Source organism: Trachemys scripta, chromosome 15 (assembly GCF_013100865.1).
Source record: "Trachemys scripta elegans isolate TJP31775 chromosome 15, CAS_Tse_1.0, whole genome shotgun sequence".
NCBI classification, from domain to species: Eukaryota; Metazoa; Chordata; order Testudines; family Emydidae; genus Trachemys; species Trachemys scripta.
Window position 1 is genome coordinate 31,135,040 of NC_048312.1, and position 14,485 is coordinate 31,149,524.

At 43.6% G+C, this 14,485-nt stretch overlaps 1 protein-coding gene across 10 annotated transcripts in view; it reads left to right on the plus strand.

Moving 5' to 3' along the window:
• Window positions 1-14,485, plus strand: part of MTMR3 (myotubularin related protein 3) — a 208,749-nt gene that overhangs the window by 107,639 nt on the left and 86,625 nt on the right. For all 10 annotated transcript variants that reach the window (XM_034790895.1, XM_034790894.1, XM_034790900.1 and 7 more), the window contains one exon: window positions 7,969-8,085. In XM_034790895.1, coding sequence (XP_034646786.1) covers window positions 7,969-8,085 — 117 coding nt within the window. The remainder of the gene's footprint in view (window positions 1-7,968; window positions 8,086-14,485) is intronic.

Here is a 14,485-nt window from a genome sequence, read left to right on the forward strand (position 1 = left end):
CCAGGAGATGACGATGGCTAGGAGCCGTACTGCACCGTCTGCTGACAGCCTAAGATGTAAAAGATAGATGGAGTGGATCAAAACAAGAAATAGACCAGATTTGTTTTGTATTCATTTGCTCCCCCGTCCCTCCGTGAAATCAATGGCCTGCTAAACCCAGGGTTTTGAGTTCAATCCTTGAGGGGGCCATTCTGTGTGACAGTTGTTTGTGTTTCTCCTTGATGCAAAGCCACCCTCTTTGTTGATTTTAATTCCCTGTAAACCATGTCGTCAGTTGCCTCTCCATTCATCAGAGCAATGGCAGACAATCGTTTCACGCCTTTTTTCAGTGCAGACGCCATACCACAGCAAGCATGGAGCCCGCTTATCTCAACGCAGCAGTCATGAACATTGTAAACACCTCGCGCATTATTGTGCCGTTTATGCAGAACCAGAATCTGACAAACCAGGCGAGGAGGAGGCGACGGCAGCGCAGTGACGAGGACATGGACAAAGAATTCTCTCAAAGCACGGGCCCCAGCGCTTTGGAGATCATGGTGTTAATGGGGCAGGTTCATGCTGTGCAACGCCGATTCTGGGCCCGGGAAACAAGCACAGACTGGTGGGACCACATAGTGTTGCAGATGTGGGAAGATTCCCAGTGGCTGCGAAACTTTTGCATGCGTAAGGGCACTTTCATGGAACTTTGTGACTTGCTTTCCCCTGCCCTGAAGCACCAGAATACCAAGATGACAGCATCCCTCAGAGTTGAGAAGCGAGTGGCGATAGCCCTGTGGAAGCTTGCAATGCCAGACAGCTACTGGTCAGTCGGGCATCAATTTGGAGTGGGCAAATCTACTGTGGGGGCTGCTGTGATGCAAGTAGCCAACGCAATCAAAGAGCTGCTGCTATCAAGGGTAGTGACTCTGGGAAATGTGCAAGCCATTGTGGATGGGCTTTGCTGCAATGGGATTCCCTAACTGTGGTGGGGCGATAGACGGAACCCATATCCCTATCTTGGCACTGAAAGGGGTACTTTTCAATGGTGCTGCAAGCACTGGTGGATCACAAGGGACGTTTCACCAACATCAACGTGGGATGGCCAGAAAGGGTTCATGACGCTTGCGTCTTCAGGAACACTAGTCTGTTTAAACGGCTGCAGCAAGGGATTTACTTCCCAGACCAGACAATAACTGTTGGGGATGTTGACATGCCAATAGTTATCCTTGGGCACCCTGCCTACCCCTTAATGCCATGGCTCATGAAGCCATACACATGCAGCCTGGACAGTAGTCAGGAGCTGTTGAACTATAGGCTGAGCAAGTGCAGAATGATGGTAGAATGTGCATTTGGACATTTAAAGGGTCGCAGGCGCACTTTACTGACTCGCTCATACCTCAACGAAACCAATATTCCCATTGTTATTGCTGCTTGCTGTGTGCTCCACAATCTCTGTGAGAGTAAGGGGGAGACGTTTAGGTTGAGGCATATCGCCTGCCCACTGATTACACACAGCCAGACACCGGGGCGATTAGAAAAGCACAACAGGGTGCGGTGCACATCAGAGAAGCTTTGAAAACCAGTTTCATGACTGGCCAGTTCTGTTTGTTTCTCCTTGATGAAAACCCGCCCCCTTGGTTGATTCATTCCCTGTAAGCCACCCACCCTTCCCCCTTCGATCACAGCTTGCTTGCAAAGGAAATAAAGTCACTATCATTTAAAAATCATGTATTCTTTATTAATTGATTATAAAAATAGGGAGATAAGTGACAAGGTAGCCTGGGTGGGGTGTGGAAGGAGGGAAGGAAAAGGCCAGTTCAAAACTTGTTGAATGACAGCCTTCTGTTGCTTGGGCTGTCCACTGGGATGGAGTGGTTGGGTGCCCGGAGCCTTCCCCACCCGCGTTCTTGGGCGTCTGGATGAGGAGGCTATGGAACTTGGGGAGGGGAGAGGGCAGTTAAACAGGGGCTGCAGTATATCCTCACCAGCAACCACGCACCGCACCATAACAACTCTAACTCAGGAACCAACCCATGCAACAAACCTCGATGCCAACTCTGCCCACATATCTACACCAGCAACACCATCACTGGACCTAACCAGATCAGCTACAACATCACCGGCTCATTCACCTGCACGTCCACTAATGTTATATATGCCATCATATGCCAGCAATGCCCCTCTGCTATGTACATTGGCCAAACTGGACAGTCACTACGCAAGAGGATAAATGGACACAAGTCAGATATCAGGAATGGCAATATACAAAAACCTGTAGGAGAACACTTCAACCTCCCTGGCCACACAATAGCAGATGTAAAGGTTGCCATCTTACAGCAAAAAAACTTCAGGACCAGACTCCAAAGAGAAACTGCTGAGCTCCAGTTCATTTGCAAATTTGACACCATCAGATCAGGATTAAACAAAGACTGTGAATGGCTATCCAACTACAGAAACAGTTTCTCCTCCCTTGGTGTTCACACCTCAACTGCTAGCAGAGCACCTCACCCTCCCTGATTGAACTAACCTCGTTATCTCCACACTGATATATACTTGCCTCTAGAGATTTCCATTACTTGCATCTGAAGAAGTGAGGTTCTTACCCACGAAAGCTTATGCTCCCAATACTTCTGTTAGTCTCAAAGGTGCCACAGGACCCTCTGTTGCTTTTTACAGATTCAGACTAACACGGCTACCCCTCTGATATAAGGGGCTGCAGTGGCACTCTGTGATCCTGCTGCCGTTCCTGAAGCTCCACCAGACGCCAGAGCATGTCCGTTTGATCCCGCAGTAGCCACAGCGTTGCATCCTGCCTCCTCTGATCTTCCTGCCGCCACCTCTCATCTCGATCGTCCCTCCTGTCCTCACGTTAATCCCTCCTGTCCTCACGTTCATTGGCTGCTTTCCTGTACTGTGATTCTGTATCCTTCCACACATTCCGATGAGCTCTTTCATTGTGGGTCGACTGCGTGATCTCAGAGAACATTTCATCATGCGTATGTTTTTTTTTGCGGCCTTATCTGAGATAGCCTTCGGGACGGAGGAGGGAGGCTTGAAAAATTTGCAGCTGCGGGAGGGGAAAAAGTGAGAGAAGTATTTAAAGATATACATTTTACAGAACAATGGGTATACTCTTTCATGGTGAACGCTATTCACATTACATAGCACATGTGATTTTGGTAGAAAGTTGCATTTTGCATCTTATATTGAGTGCCTGCGGCTTTGGTGTTAGAGATCACAGACGCAGGGCCGGGCAACAGAATTCAGATTGCAGGCGGCCATGGTAAGCCATAGTCTTTCGGCTTCTGCAACCTTCATAAAAGCAGCGCCCTCATTTCCCATACCAAGCAAAGCCCATTGAGTGCTGCGGTTTTCGTGTTAACATGCAGCAGCAGAAACCAAACTAATCCCCCCCATCCAATTCTCTGGGATGATCGCTTTACCCCTCCCCTCATTGCATGGCTGGTATCAGGGAAGATCCCACACACACACCGCTTGGCTAACTGTGGGGAGGATTCTTTTCAGCCACTGGCAAACAGCCCAGTAGGAACAGTCACCTCTGTCCCCTTCATTAAATTCCCGTATTTCAACCAAGTTACCATGAATGAGATCACTCTCCTAAGGATAACACAGAGAGAAAAAGAATGGATGTTACTTGAATGCCAGCAAACACCAGGACCATATGCTGCCAGGCTTTGTCATGCAATGGATACCAGATTACTTGCTACTAGCATAGCATGGTAAAATGTCCTACCATGGAGGACGGAATAAGGCTGCTCTCCCCAGAAACCTTCTGCAAAGGCTTTTAGAGTACCTCCAGGAGAGCTTCATGGAGATGTCCCTGGAGGATTTCCGCTCCATCCTCGGACACATTAACAGACTTTTCCAGCAGCTGTACTGGCCGCGAATGCATCCCAAGTCCTCAGGGCAAATTAATCATTAAAAAACGCTTGCTTTTAAACCATGTATTATATATACAAAGGTACACTCACGAGGTGTCTCTTCTATGGCTTCATGGTCTAGGATACCACCTTGGGAGGGTATTTCAGTCAGGGTGAGAAAAAGATCCTGGCTGTTGGGGAGAACGGTGTGCTGTGTGCTCTCCTCAAGCTCGTTCTCCTCCTTCTCTTCTTCCCCGTCTGCAAAATCCTCAGGCATGGCTGAGAGTACCCCCTCCTCGGAATCCATGGTCAGGGGTGGGGTAGTGGTGGCGGCCCCACCTAGAATTGCACGCAACACAGTGTAGAAGCGGCATGTCTGCGGCTCTGCCCTGGAGCGTCCGTTTGATTCTTTGGTTTTCTGTTACGCTTGTCTGAGCTCCTTAATTTTCACGTGGTACTGTGTTGAGTCCCTGTTGTGGCCTGTCTCCATCATGCCCTTTGAGATTTTTTTCAAATGTATTGGCATTTCGTCTTTTGGAACGTAGTTCTGATAGCACGGAATCGTCTCCCCATACAGCGATCAGATCCAGTACCTCCTGTACGGTCCATGCTGGAACTCTTTTTCGATTCTCAGACTGCATGGTTACCTGTGCTGATGAGCTCTGCATGATCACCTGTGCTGATGAGCTCGACTGGCCGAACAAGAAATGAGATTCAAAAGTTTGCGAGGCTTTTCCTGTACACCTGGTCAGTGCATCTGAGTTGAAAGTGCTGTCCGGAGCTGTCACAATGTTGTACCGTGGGATAGCTCCCGGAGGCCAATACCGTCGAATTGTGTCTACATTATCCTAATTTGAACTGGCGATATCGATTTCAGCGCTAATCCCTTCGTTGGGGAGGAGTACAGAAATAGATTTTAAGAGCCCTTTATGTTGAAGTAAATGGCTTCGTTGTGTGGACGGGTGCATGGTTAATTTGATTTAACGCTGCTAAATTCGACATAAACTCGTAGTGTAGACCAGGCCTCAGTCTTTTCTTTTCCAGACTAAACAAACCCAGACTAAACAAAGATTTTTTCAATCTTCCCTCAGAGGTCATGTTTTCTAGACCTTTAATCATTTTTGTTGCTCTTCTCTGGACTTTCTCCAATTTGTCCACATCTTTCCTGAAAGGTGGCACCCGGAACTGGACACAGTACTCCAGTTGAGGCCTAATCAGCACAGAGTAGAGCGGAAGAATTACTTCTCGTGTCTTGCTTACATCTGGCATGCATTAGCAGGAGTGAATGATGTTTGCTTTTTTTGCAACAGTGTTACACTGTTTAGGGTGACCAGATATCACGTGTGAAAAATCGGGAGAGGAGGTGGGGGGGGGGGGTAATAGGAGCCCATATTAAAAAAAGCCCCAAATATTGGGACTTTCCATATAAAATCAGGACATCTGCTCACCCTACTCATATTTAGCTTGTGGTCCACTATGACCCTGACATTCCTTTCCGCAGTACTCCTTCTTGGGAAGTCATTTCCCATTTTGTATGTGTGCAACTGATTGTTCCTTCTTAACTGGAGTACTTTGCATTTGTCCTCATTGAATTTCATCTTATTTATTATTCCAGACTATTTATCCAGTTTGTCCAGATAATTTTGAATTTTAATCCTATCCTCCAAAGCACTTGCTACCCCTCCCAGCTTGGTATCGTCTGCAAACTTTCAGTGTGCTCTCTATGCCATTATCTAAATCATTGAAGAAGATATTTAATGGAACCTGACCCAGAACTGATCCCTGCGGGACCCCACTCATTATGTCCTTGCAGCATGACTGTGAACCACTGACGATTACTCTCTGGGAATACGCAAAAAGAACAGGAGTACTTGTGGCACCTTAGAGACTAACAAATTTATTAGAGCATAAGCTTTCGTGGACTACAGCCCACTTCTTCGGATGCATATAGAATGGAACATATATTGAGGAGATATATATACACACATACAGAGAGCATAAACAGGTGGGAGTTGTCTTACCAACTCTGAGAGGCCAATTAATTAAGAGAAAAAAAAAACTTTTGAAGTGATAATCAAGCTAGCCCAGTACAGACAGTTAAGAAGTGTGAGAATACTTACAAGGGGAGATAGATTCCATGTTTGTAATGGCTCAGCCATTCCCAGTCCTTATTCAAACCGGAGTTGATTGTGTCTAGTTTGCATATCAATTCTAGCTCAGCAGTCTCTCGTTGGAGTCTGTTTTTGAAGTTTTTCTGTTGTAATATAGCCACCCGCAGGTCTGTCATTGAATGGCCAGACAGGTTAAAGTGTTCTCCCACTGGTTTTTGAGTATTATGATTCCTGATGTCAGATTTGTGTCCATTAATTCTTTTGCGTAGAGACTGTCCGGTTTGGCCAGTGTACATGGCAGAGGGGCATTGCTGGCACATGATGGCATATATCACATAGGTAGATGTGCAGGTGAACGAGCCCCTGATGGTATGGCTGATGTGATTAGGTCCTATGATGATGTCACTTGAATAGATATGTGGACAGAGTTGGCATTGGGCTTTGTTACAAGGATAGGTTCCTGGGTCAGTGTTTTTGTTCAGTGATGTGTGGTTGCTGGTATTTGCTTTAGGTTGGGGGTTGGCCAATTAATTAAGAGAAAAAAAACTTTTGAAGTGATAATCAAGCTGGTCATTCAGTGACAGACCTGCGGGTGGCTATATTACAACAGAAAAACTTCAAAAATAGACTCCAACGAGAGACTGCTGAGCTAGAATTGATATGCAAACTAGACACAATCAACTCCGGTTTGAATAAGGACTGGGAATGGCTGAGCCATTACAAACGTTGACTCTATCTCCCCTTGTAAGTACTCTCACACTTCTTATCACACTGTCTGTACTCGGCTAGCTTGATTATCACTTCAAAAGTTTTTTTCTCTTAATTAATTGGCCTCTCAGAGTTGGTAAGACAACTCCCACCTGTTCATGCTCTCTGTATGTGTGTATATATATCTCCTCATTATATGTTCCATTCTATATGCATCCGAAGAAGTGGGCTGTAGTCCACGAAAGCTTATGCTCTAATAAATTTGTTAGTCTCTAAGGTGCCACAAGTACTCCTGTTCTTCTTTTTGCGGATACAGACTAACACGGCTGTTACTCTGAAACTTTTCAAAAGATAATAGCTAATGGCTCAGATATCTCCTCAGTCAGCTCCTTGAGTATTCTAAGATGTATTTCATCAGGCCCTGGTAACTTGAAGACATCTAACTTGTCTAAGTAATTTTTTAACTTGTTCTTTCCCTATTTTAGCCTCTGATCCTACCTCATTTCACTGGCATTCATTATGTTAGAAGTGCAGTCCATGTGGACAATGAACATCTCGAGAACCGTAGTTACTATAGGACAGCTGTTCTTTTTCTGGCTGCCAGTCCTGCAAGTTCAATTTCAGATCTGAGCATCAAGCTGAGTTTTCCTTCTTGGTCATCATCACTAATAATAAAGGTTCTTCAGGTCAAATTGCATGCTGCATAGTCCCATTGTCTGATGGGTTTGTGCCAATGTAATTGATTGGAGCTTAGTAAACAGCGCATTTGCTGGTGTACAAGAAGGAATGAAATATTTCTCTTAGCTATATTGGTTCTGCACAGTTAACAAGAACAAAACTTTTGTGACCCTAAGTAAGCAGATAGGACTGTGAATATACACAGGGAGCAGTTTCATTGAGTACGATTTTTATATTGTCTCTTTTCAGAGCAGAATTGCATCTAAAAAAAATGATACATAGTTTTAGTTTTTTCATAACTCAGACATCTCAAGGGATTTTGCTAAAACTTCCAAAAATATTTCACCTTTGGCTGAGATCAAGCATGGACGTTTTGAGCCCCAATGGATATCATTATGAGACAATTGTGAATGTTAAAATAAGGCTACAATGGATATCTGCACAAAATCGTAACTGGCTTCACTGCCAGTTGTAACAGCCTCACACATACCATGCAGTGTTTCAAACCCCCCTCAGGGAGTGTGCATGAACAGCTTGAGTGGATATTTGTAAGCAGGAACAAATTTGTAGCTCATGTTTTCTAAAGGGTTCTTTCTCCTTCTGTTCTGAAGGTCCCTTTCCTTGAACTTCATGGTGAGAGCACAGAGTATGTGGGACGAGCAGAGGATGCCATCATTGCACTTTCTAATTACAGACTGCACATCAAATTCAAGGAGTCTGTTGTGAATGTAAGTTTCATTCATACTACCACCATGATACAGGCATTCTGAATGAATTCAGATATTGTTCACTCTGCTTATGTGTTATAACCCTTCTACTCCTGTGTATATCTTGTCTATTTAGATGGCTAGCTCTTTGGGGCAGGGGCTGTCTGCTATTCTGTGTTTGCATAGTGCTTAGCACAGTGAGCCCTATTCTTGATTGGTCTTTAGGCACCATCGTAATAACCGTCATTAAGGCTACACATCTGTCACGGAGATAATGGATTCTGAGTTTTTATGAAACCTCCACAACTGTATGCACTGCTACAGGCTGGAGACTGACTGGCTAAGTGGCAGTTCTGCAGAAAAGAACCTGGGGAATACAATAGACGAGAAACTGGATATGAGTCAACAGTGTGCCCTTGTTGCCAAGAAGGCTAACAGCATATTGGGCTGCAGTACTAGGAGCATTGCCAGCAGATCGAGGGAAGTGATTATTCCCCTCTATTCGGCACTGGTCAGGCCACACCTGAAGTATTGTGTCCAGTTTTGGGCCCCCCCACTACAGAAAGGATGTGGACAAATTGGAGCAAGTCCAGTGGAGGGCAATGAAAAGGATTAGGGGGCTGGGCCACATGACTTACGAGGAGAGGCTGAGGGAACTGGGCTTATTTAATCTGCAGATGAGTGAGGAGGGATTTGATAGCAGCCTTCAACTACCTGAAGGGGGGTTCCAAAGAGATGGAGCTCAGCTGTTCTCAGTGGTGGCAGATGACAGAACAAGGAGCAATGGTCTCAAGTTGCAGTGGGGGAGGTGTAGGTTGGATATTAGGAAACACTATTTCACTGGAAGGGTGGTGAAGCACTGGAATGGGTTACCTAGGAAGGTGGTGGAAGCTCCATCCTTACAGGTTTTTAAGGCCTGGCTTGACAAAGGCCTGGCTGGGATGATTTAGTTGGTGTTGGTCCTGCTTTGAACAGGGGTTGGATTAGATGACCTCCTGAGGTCCCTTCCAACCCTGATATTCTATGATTCTATTGAAAATCCTAATAATTCAGCCCTGTATGGCTCTGGGCTGCAGAGGTTGGACTTGAGCCCTGTGGGGCTTGGACTTTGGCTTCAGCCCTGGGCAGCGGGGCTTGGACTTCAGTACTGATGTAGTGAATACTGCATTACTGTGTGTATTTCCATGATTTATTGTTCTTTGCCTGCATCCTGTCCATGAGTTTTATTAAAAATACCCATGCCAAAATCTTAGCCTTAACCATGTTTAATAATAATATGGGAATTTAGAATGAAGGGTGCAATGAACCTTCTCTTTAGGTTACCTGAAGGGGATAAAACAGGTTAGGATGGCAAGAGCCTTCTCTACAGAGAGCAAATTCATACTTAGTTACTAAAATAAGAAGCCTAATTTTCAGAGGTGCTGAGCACTCAGCAGTTTCTGTTGACTTCAGTAGAACTATGGATGCTCAACATCTTTCCAAATCCTATTTAGGAGCCTAAGTTTAGGCACCCATTTTTGAACATTTTGTCATGTGTGTCCAGGTTCTGACAATATAAAATGTGATTTACATAGCTTTTGTGCAGTCTTAAGTTACTAAATACAATGCTGACAAATAATCTGTGTAGTCTGACTGGCTAAAATATCAGCCATTAATTATATAGAACTACCTGGTACTTTGCACACAGTACAGAAGCATATACATTACACACTTGTGATAAAACAAAACCAGCAAATTAAATAAATATCAAAATGCTTAATTTATGAACCACCTCCCTAGACATTTCCTGAAGATTGCCTGGCTAGAGTTAATGTCATCGACTGCTGCGAGCTAATCAGGAAATGCCCATTGCTGAGATGGTTGTTAAACAGCATAAGTAGTAATGTTGTTATTTTAGTGCTGACAAAAAAACCAAAGAAATTCAAACATAAGTTCGACAATTGTCCTCCACTCAGTTAATTGTAGTACATGTCACAAAGTAATCTGGGACATCTGCTGTATTTTTTGGATACATAACTTTGGTTCTTGATGGTATGTTAGCTTTATTTTATGATGGTATGTCAGTCTTAACTTTGAGCGTTTCTTTTATCAGTTTGTGGCAGAGCCAATAATGTTACTTAATTTTTTTTTAATCGTTTGCATGAAGCTTTTTACCAGTATTCTAAAACTAAAGCTTCATGCAAATATATATTATACTAGGTAGATTATAATAGCTCTAATAATGTACATATGATTTGTGAATTTTTAAAAACTACTTCAAAGACATAATTATAATTGATTGTGTAAATTTTTTTAGTTCCTGAATTGTGGACATGAGAAACTATACTGGTATATTTGTCAGACTAGCGTAACTTCCATCCATGTACTCTGTCGATGTGCTAAAAATAGCAGTGCGAGGGTTTTGGGGAAAAGTGTCTCTTTGTTTTTCTGGGTTTAGATATTTTCCTCACTATAAGGGCAAAAATTTGCAATAAGGGTCAGATCTTCAGTTGCAGCTAAGGAGCACGCAAGACAGAGATGTATGAGTGTGCATGTGCACAAAGTTAGTGTAAAGTTTATTTTTCATTTTGGAGCCAATCTTTTAATGTAAATTAGGAGCAACCTTTGGGATGCTCTACGTTGCTACAGCTGTTAATAACCCACATGGAGCAGAATGATGGCCAGGGATCAGCATGACATAGAAAAGCCTCAGCTGCACCCCTTTTGCTTCCACCAAGCCACCCTCTCTCCTCTGTGCTGGCAGCAGAAAGGGAGGAGTGACATAGGAGCTACACTGCAGAAGATTCCCTGACACTGAATAACCCTCCTGGGGTCACAGAAGCTAGCTTTGTGGCTAGATTCTGTTGGTGGTGGTACAGAATAGCTTCACTGGCTTTGCGAACGGGCTGCTGCTTTGTGAACAGGGGCTGCTAAAAGGGAGTTTCGCAAGGGAGTTTGGAAGGGGAGTGGGAAGGGAGCGAGGGTCCCTTGCCGGTTCTGTTTCTCTTTATTCCCCTTAAAACCTATAAACCAAACTACACAGGAGAGATGGGCTCCACCTAAACCAAAGTGGAACCAGACTGCTGGCACTAAACATTAAAAAGGTTGTAGAGCAGTTTTTAAACTAGGAGATGGGGGAAAGCCGACTGCTGCAGAGGAGCATGTGGATCGGACAGAGACCTCTCTTAGGGAAGAGTCTAATGATAGAGAATCTCTAGATTATTGTCAGGAGAAGAGGATGAAAGAGGATAATGTAAGGGCCACATTCATATAAAAAAGAATCTGACACATCAGAAAAGGGCAGACAAATAAACAGTGACAAGTTTTTAAAGTGCTTGTGCACAAATGCTAGAAGTCTAAATAATAAGATGGGTGAACTAGAGTGCCTTGTGATAAAGGAGGATATTGATATAATAGGCATCACAGAAACCTGGTGGACTGAGAGCAATCAACGGCACACAATCATTCCGGGGTACAAAACTATCAGAAGGACAGAACAGATCGTGCAGGGGGGGGAGTGGCACTATATGGGAAAGAAAATGTAGAATCAAATGAAGTAAAAATCTTAAGTGAATCCACATGTTCCGTAGAATCTCTATGGATAGAAATGTCATGCTCTAATAAGAATATAACATTAGGGATCTATTATTGACCACCTGACCAGGACAGTGATAGTGATGATAAAATGCTAAGGGAAATTAGAGAGGCTATCAAAATTAAGAACTCAATAATAATGGGGGATTTCAATTATCCCCATATTGACTGGAAACATTTCACTTCAGGACGAAATGCAGAGATAAAATTTCTCGATACTTTAAATGACTGCTTCATGGTGTAGCTGGTACCGGAACCCACAAGGGGAAAGGCAACTTTAGAATTAGTCCTGAGTGGAGCGCAGGAGCTGGTCCAAGAGGTAACTATAACAGGACCGCTTGGAAATAGTGACCATAATACAATAGCATTCAACATCCCTGTGGTGGGAAGAACATCTCAACAGCCCAACACTGTGGCATTTAATTTCAAAAAGGGGAACTATGCAAAAATGAGGGGATTAGTTAAACAGAAGTTAAAAGGTACAGTGACTAAAGTGAAATCCCTGCAAGCTTCATGGGCACTTTTTAAAGACACCATAATAGATGCCCAACTTCAATGTATACCCCAAATTAAGAAACACAGTAAAAGAACTAAAAAAGAGCCACTGTGGCTTAACCACCATGTAAAAGAAGCAGTGAGAGATAAAAAGACTTCCTTTAAAAAGTGGAAATCAAATCCTAGTGAGGCAAATAGAAAGGAGCATAAACGCTGCCAGATTAAGTGCAAGAATGTAATAAGAAAAGCCAAAGAGGAGTTTGAAGAACGGCTAGCCAAAAACTCCAAAGGTAATAGCAAAATGTTTTTTTAAGTACATCAGAAGCAGGAAGCCTGCTAAACAACCAGTGGGGCACTTTGATGATCGAGATACAAAAGGAGAACTTGAAGACGATAAAGTCATTGCGGAGAAACTAAATGGATTCTTTGCTTCAGTCTTCACGGCTGAGGATGTTAGGGAGGTTCCCAAACCTGAGCCGGCTTTTGTAGGTGACAAATCTGAGGAACGGTCACAGATTGAAGTGTCACTGGAGGAGGTTTTGGAATTATTTGATAAGCTCGACATTAACAAGTCACCCGGACAAGATGGCATTCACCCAAGAGTTCTGAAAGAACTCAAATGTGAAGTTGCGGAACTATTAACTAAGGTTTGTAACCTGTCCTTTAAATCGGATTCTGTATCCAATGACTGAAAGTTAGCTAATGTAACACCAATATTTAAAAAGGGCTCTAGAGGTGATCCCAGCAATTACAAACCGGTAAGTCTAACGTCAGTACCGGGCAAATTAGTCGAAACAATAGTTAAGAATAAAATTGTCAGACACATAGGAAAAACAAACTGTTGAGCAATAGTCAACATGGTTTCTGTAAAGGGAAATCATGTCTTACTAATCTATTACAGTTCTTTGAAGGGGTCAACAAACATATGGACAAGGGGGATCCAGTGGACATAGTGTACTTAGATTTCCAGAAAGCCTTTGACAAGGTCCCTCACCAAAGGCTCTTACGTAAATTAAGCTGTCATGGGATAAAAGGGAAGGTCCTTTCATGGACTGAGAACTGGTTAAAAAGACAGGAAACAAAGGGTAGGAATTAATGATAAATTCTCAGAATGGAGAGGGGTAACTAGTGGTGTTTCTCAAGGGTCAGTCCTTGGACCAATCCAATTCAACTTATTCATAAATGATCTGGAGAAAGGGGTAAACAGTGAGGTGGCAAAGTTTGCAGATGATACTAAACTGCTCAAGATAGTTAAGACCAAAGCAGACTGTGATGAACTTCAAAAAGATCTCACAAAACTAAGTGATTGGGCAACAAAATTGCAAATGAAATTTAATGTGGATAAATGTAAAGTAATGCACATTGAAAAAAAAATAACCCCAACTATACATACAATATGATGGGGGCTAATTTAGCTACAACGAGTCAGGAAAAAGATCTTGGAGTCATCGTGGATAGTTCTCTGAAGATGGCCGCGCAGTGCGCAGAGGCGGTCAAAAAAGCAAACAGGATGTTAGGAATCATTAAAAAGGGAATAGAAAATAAGACTGGGAATATATTATTGCCCTTATATAAATCAATGGTACGCCCACATCTCGAATACTGCTTACAGATGTGGTCTCCTCATCTCGAAAAAGATATACTGGCACTAGAAAAGGTTCAGAAAAGGGCAACTAAAATGATTAGGGGTTTGGAACGGGTACCATATGAGGAGAGATGAAAGAGGCTATGACTCTTCAGCTTGGAAAAGTGGAGACTAAGGGGGGATATGATAGAGGTATATAAAATCATGAGTGATGTGGAGAAAGTGGATAAGGAAAAGTTATTTACTTATTCCCATAATACAAGAACTAGGGGTCACCAAATGAAATTAATAGGCAGCAGGTTTAAAACAAATACAAGGAAGTTCTTCTTCACGCAGCGCACAGTCAACTTGTGGAACTCCTTACCTGAGGAGGTTGTGAAGGCTAGGACTATAACAGCATTTAAAAGAGAACTGGATAAATTCATGGTGGTTAAGTCCATTAGTGGCTATTAGCCAGGATGGGTAAGGAATGGTGTCCCTAGCCTCTGTTTGTCAGAGGATGGAGATGGATGGCAGGAGAGAGATCACTTGGTCATTGCCTGTTAGGTTCACTCCCTCTGGGGCACCTGGCATTGGCCACTGTCGGCAGACAGAATACTGGGCTAGATGGACCTTTGGTCTGACCTGGTACGGCCGTTCTTATGTTCTTATTAGTCAACCTAATTTCTGCAGTGGTTCATGTCCACACTACGCTCCTTGGATCGGTGGTACGCATCCTCACCAGGGAGCGCTTCCACCAACCTAAGAAGGACAGGGTGGGGAGCTGAG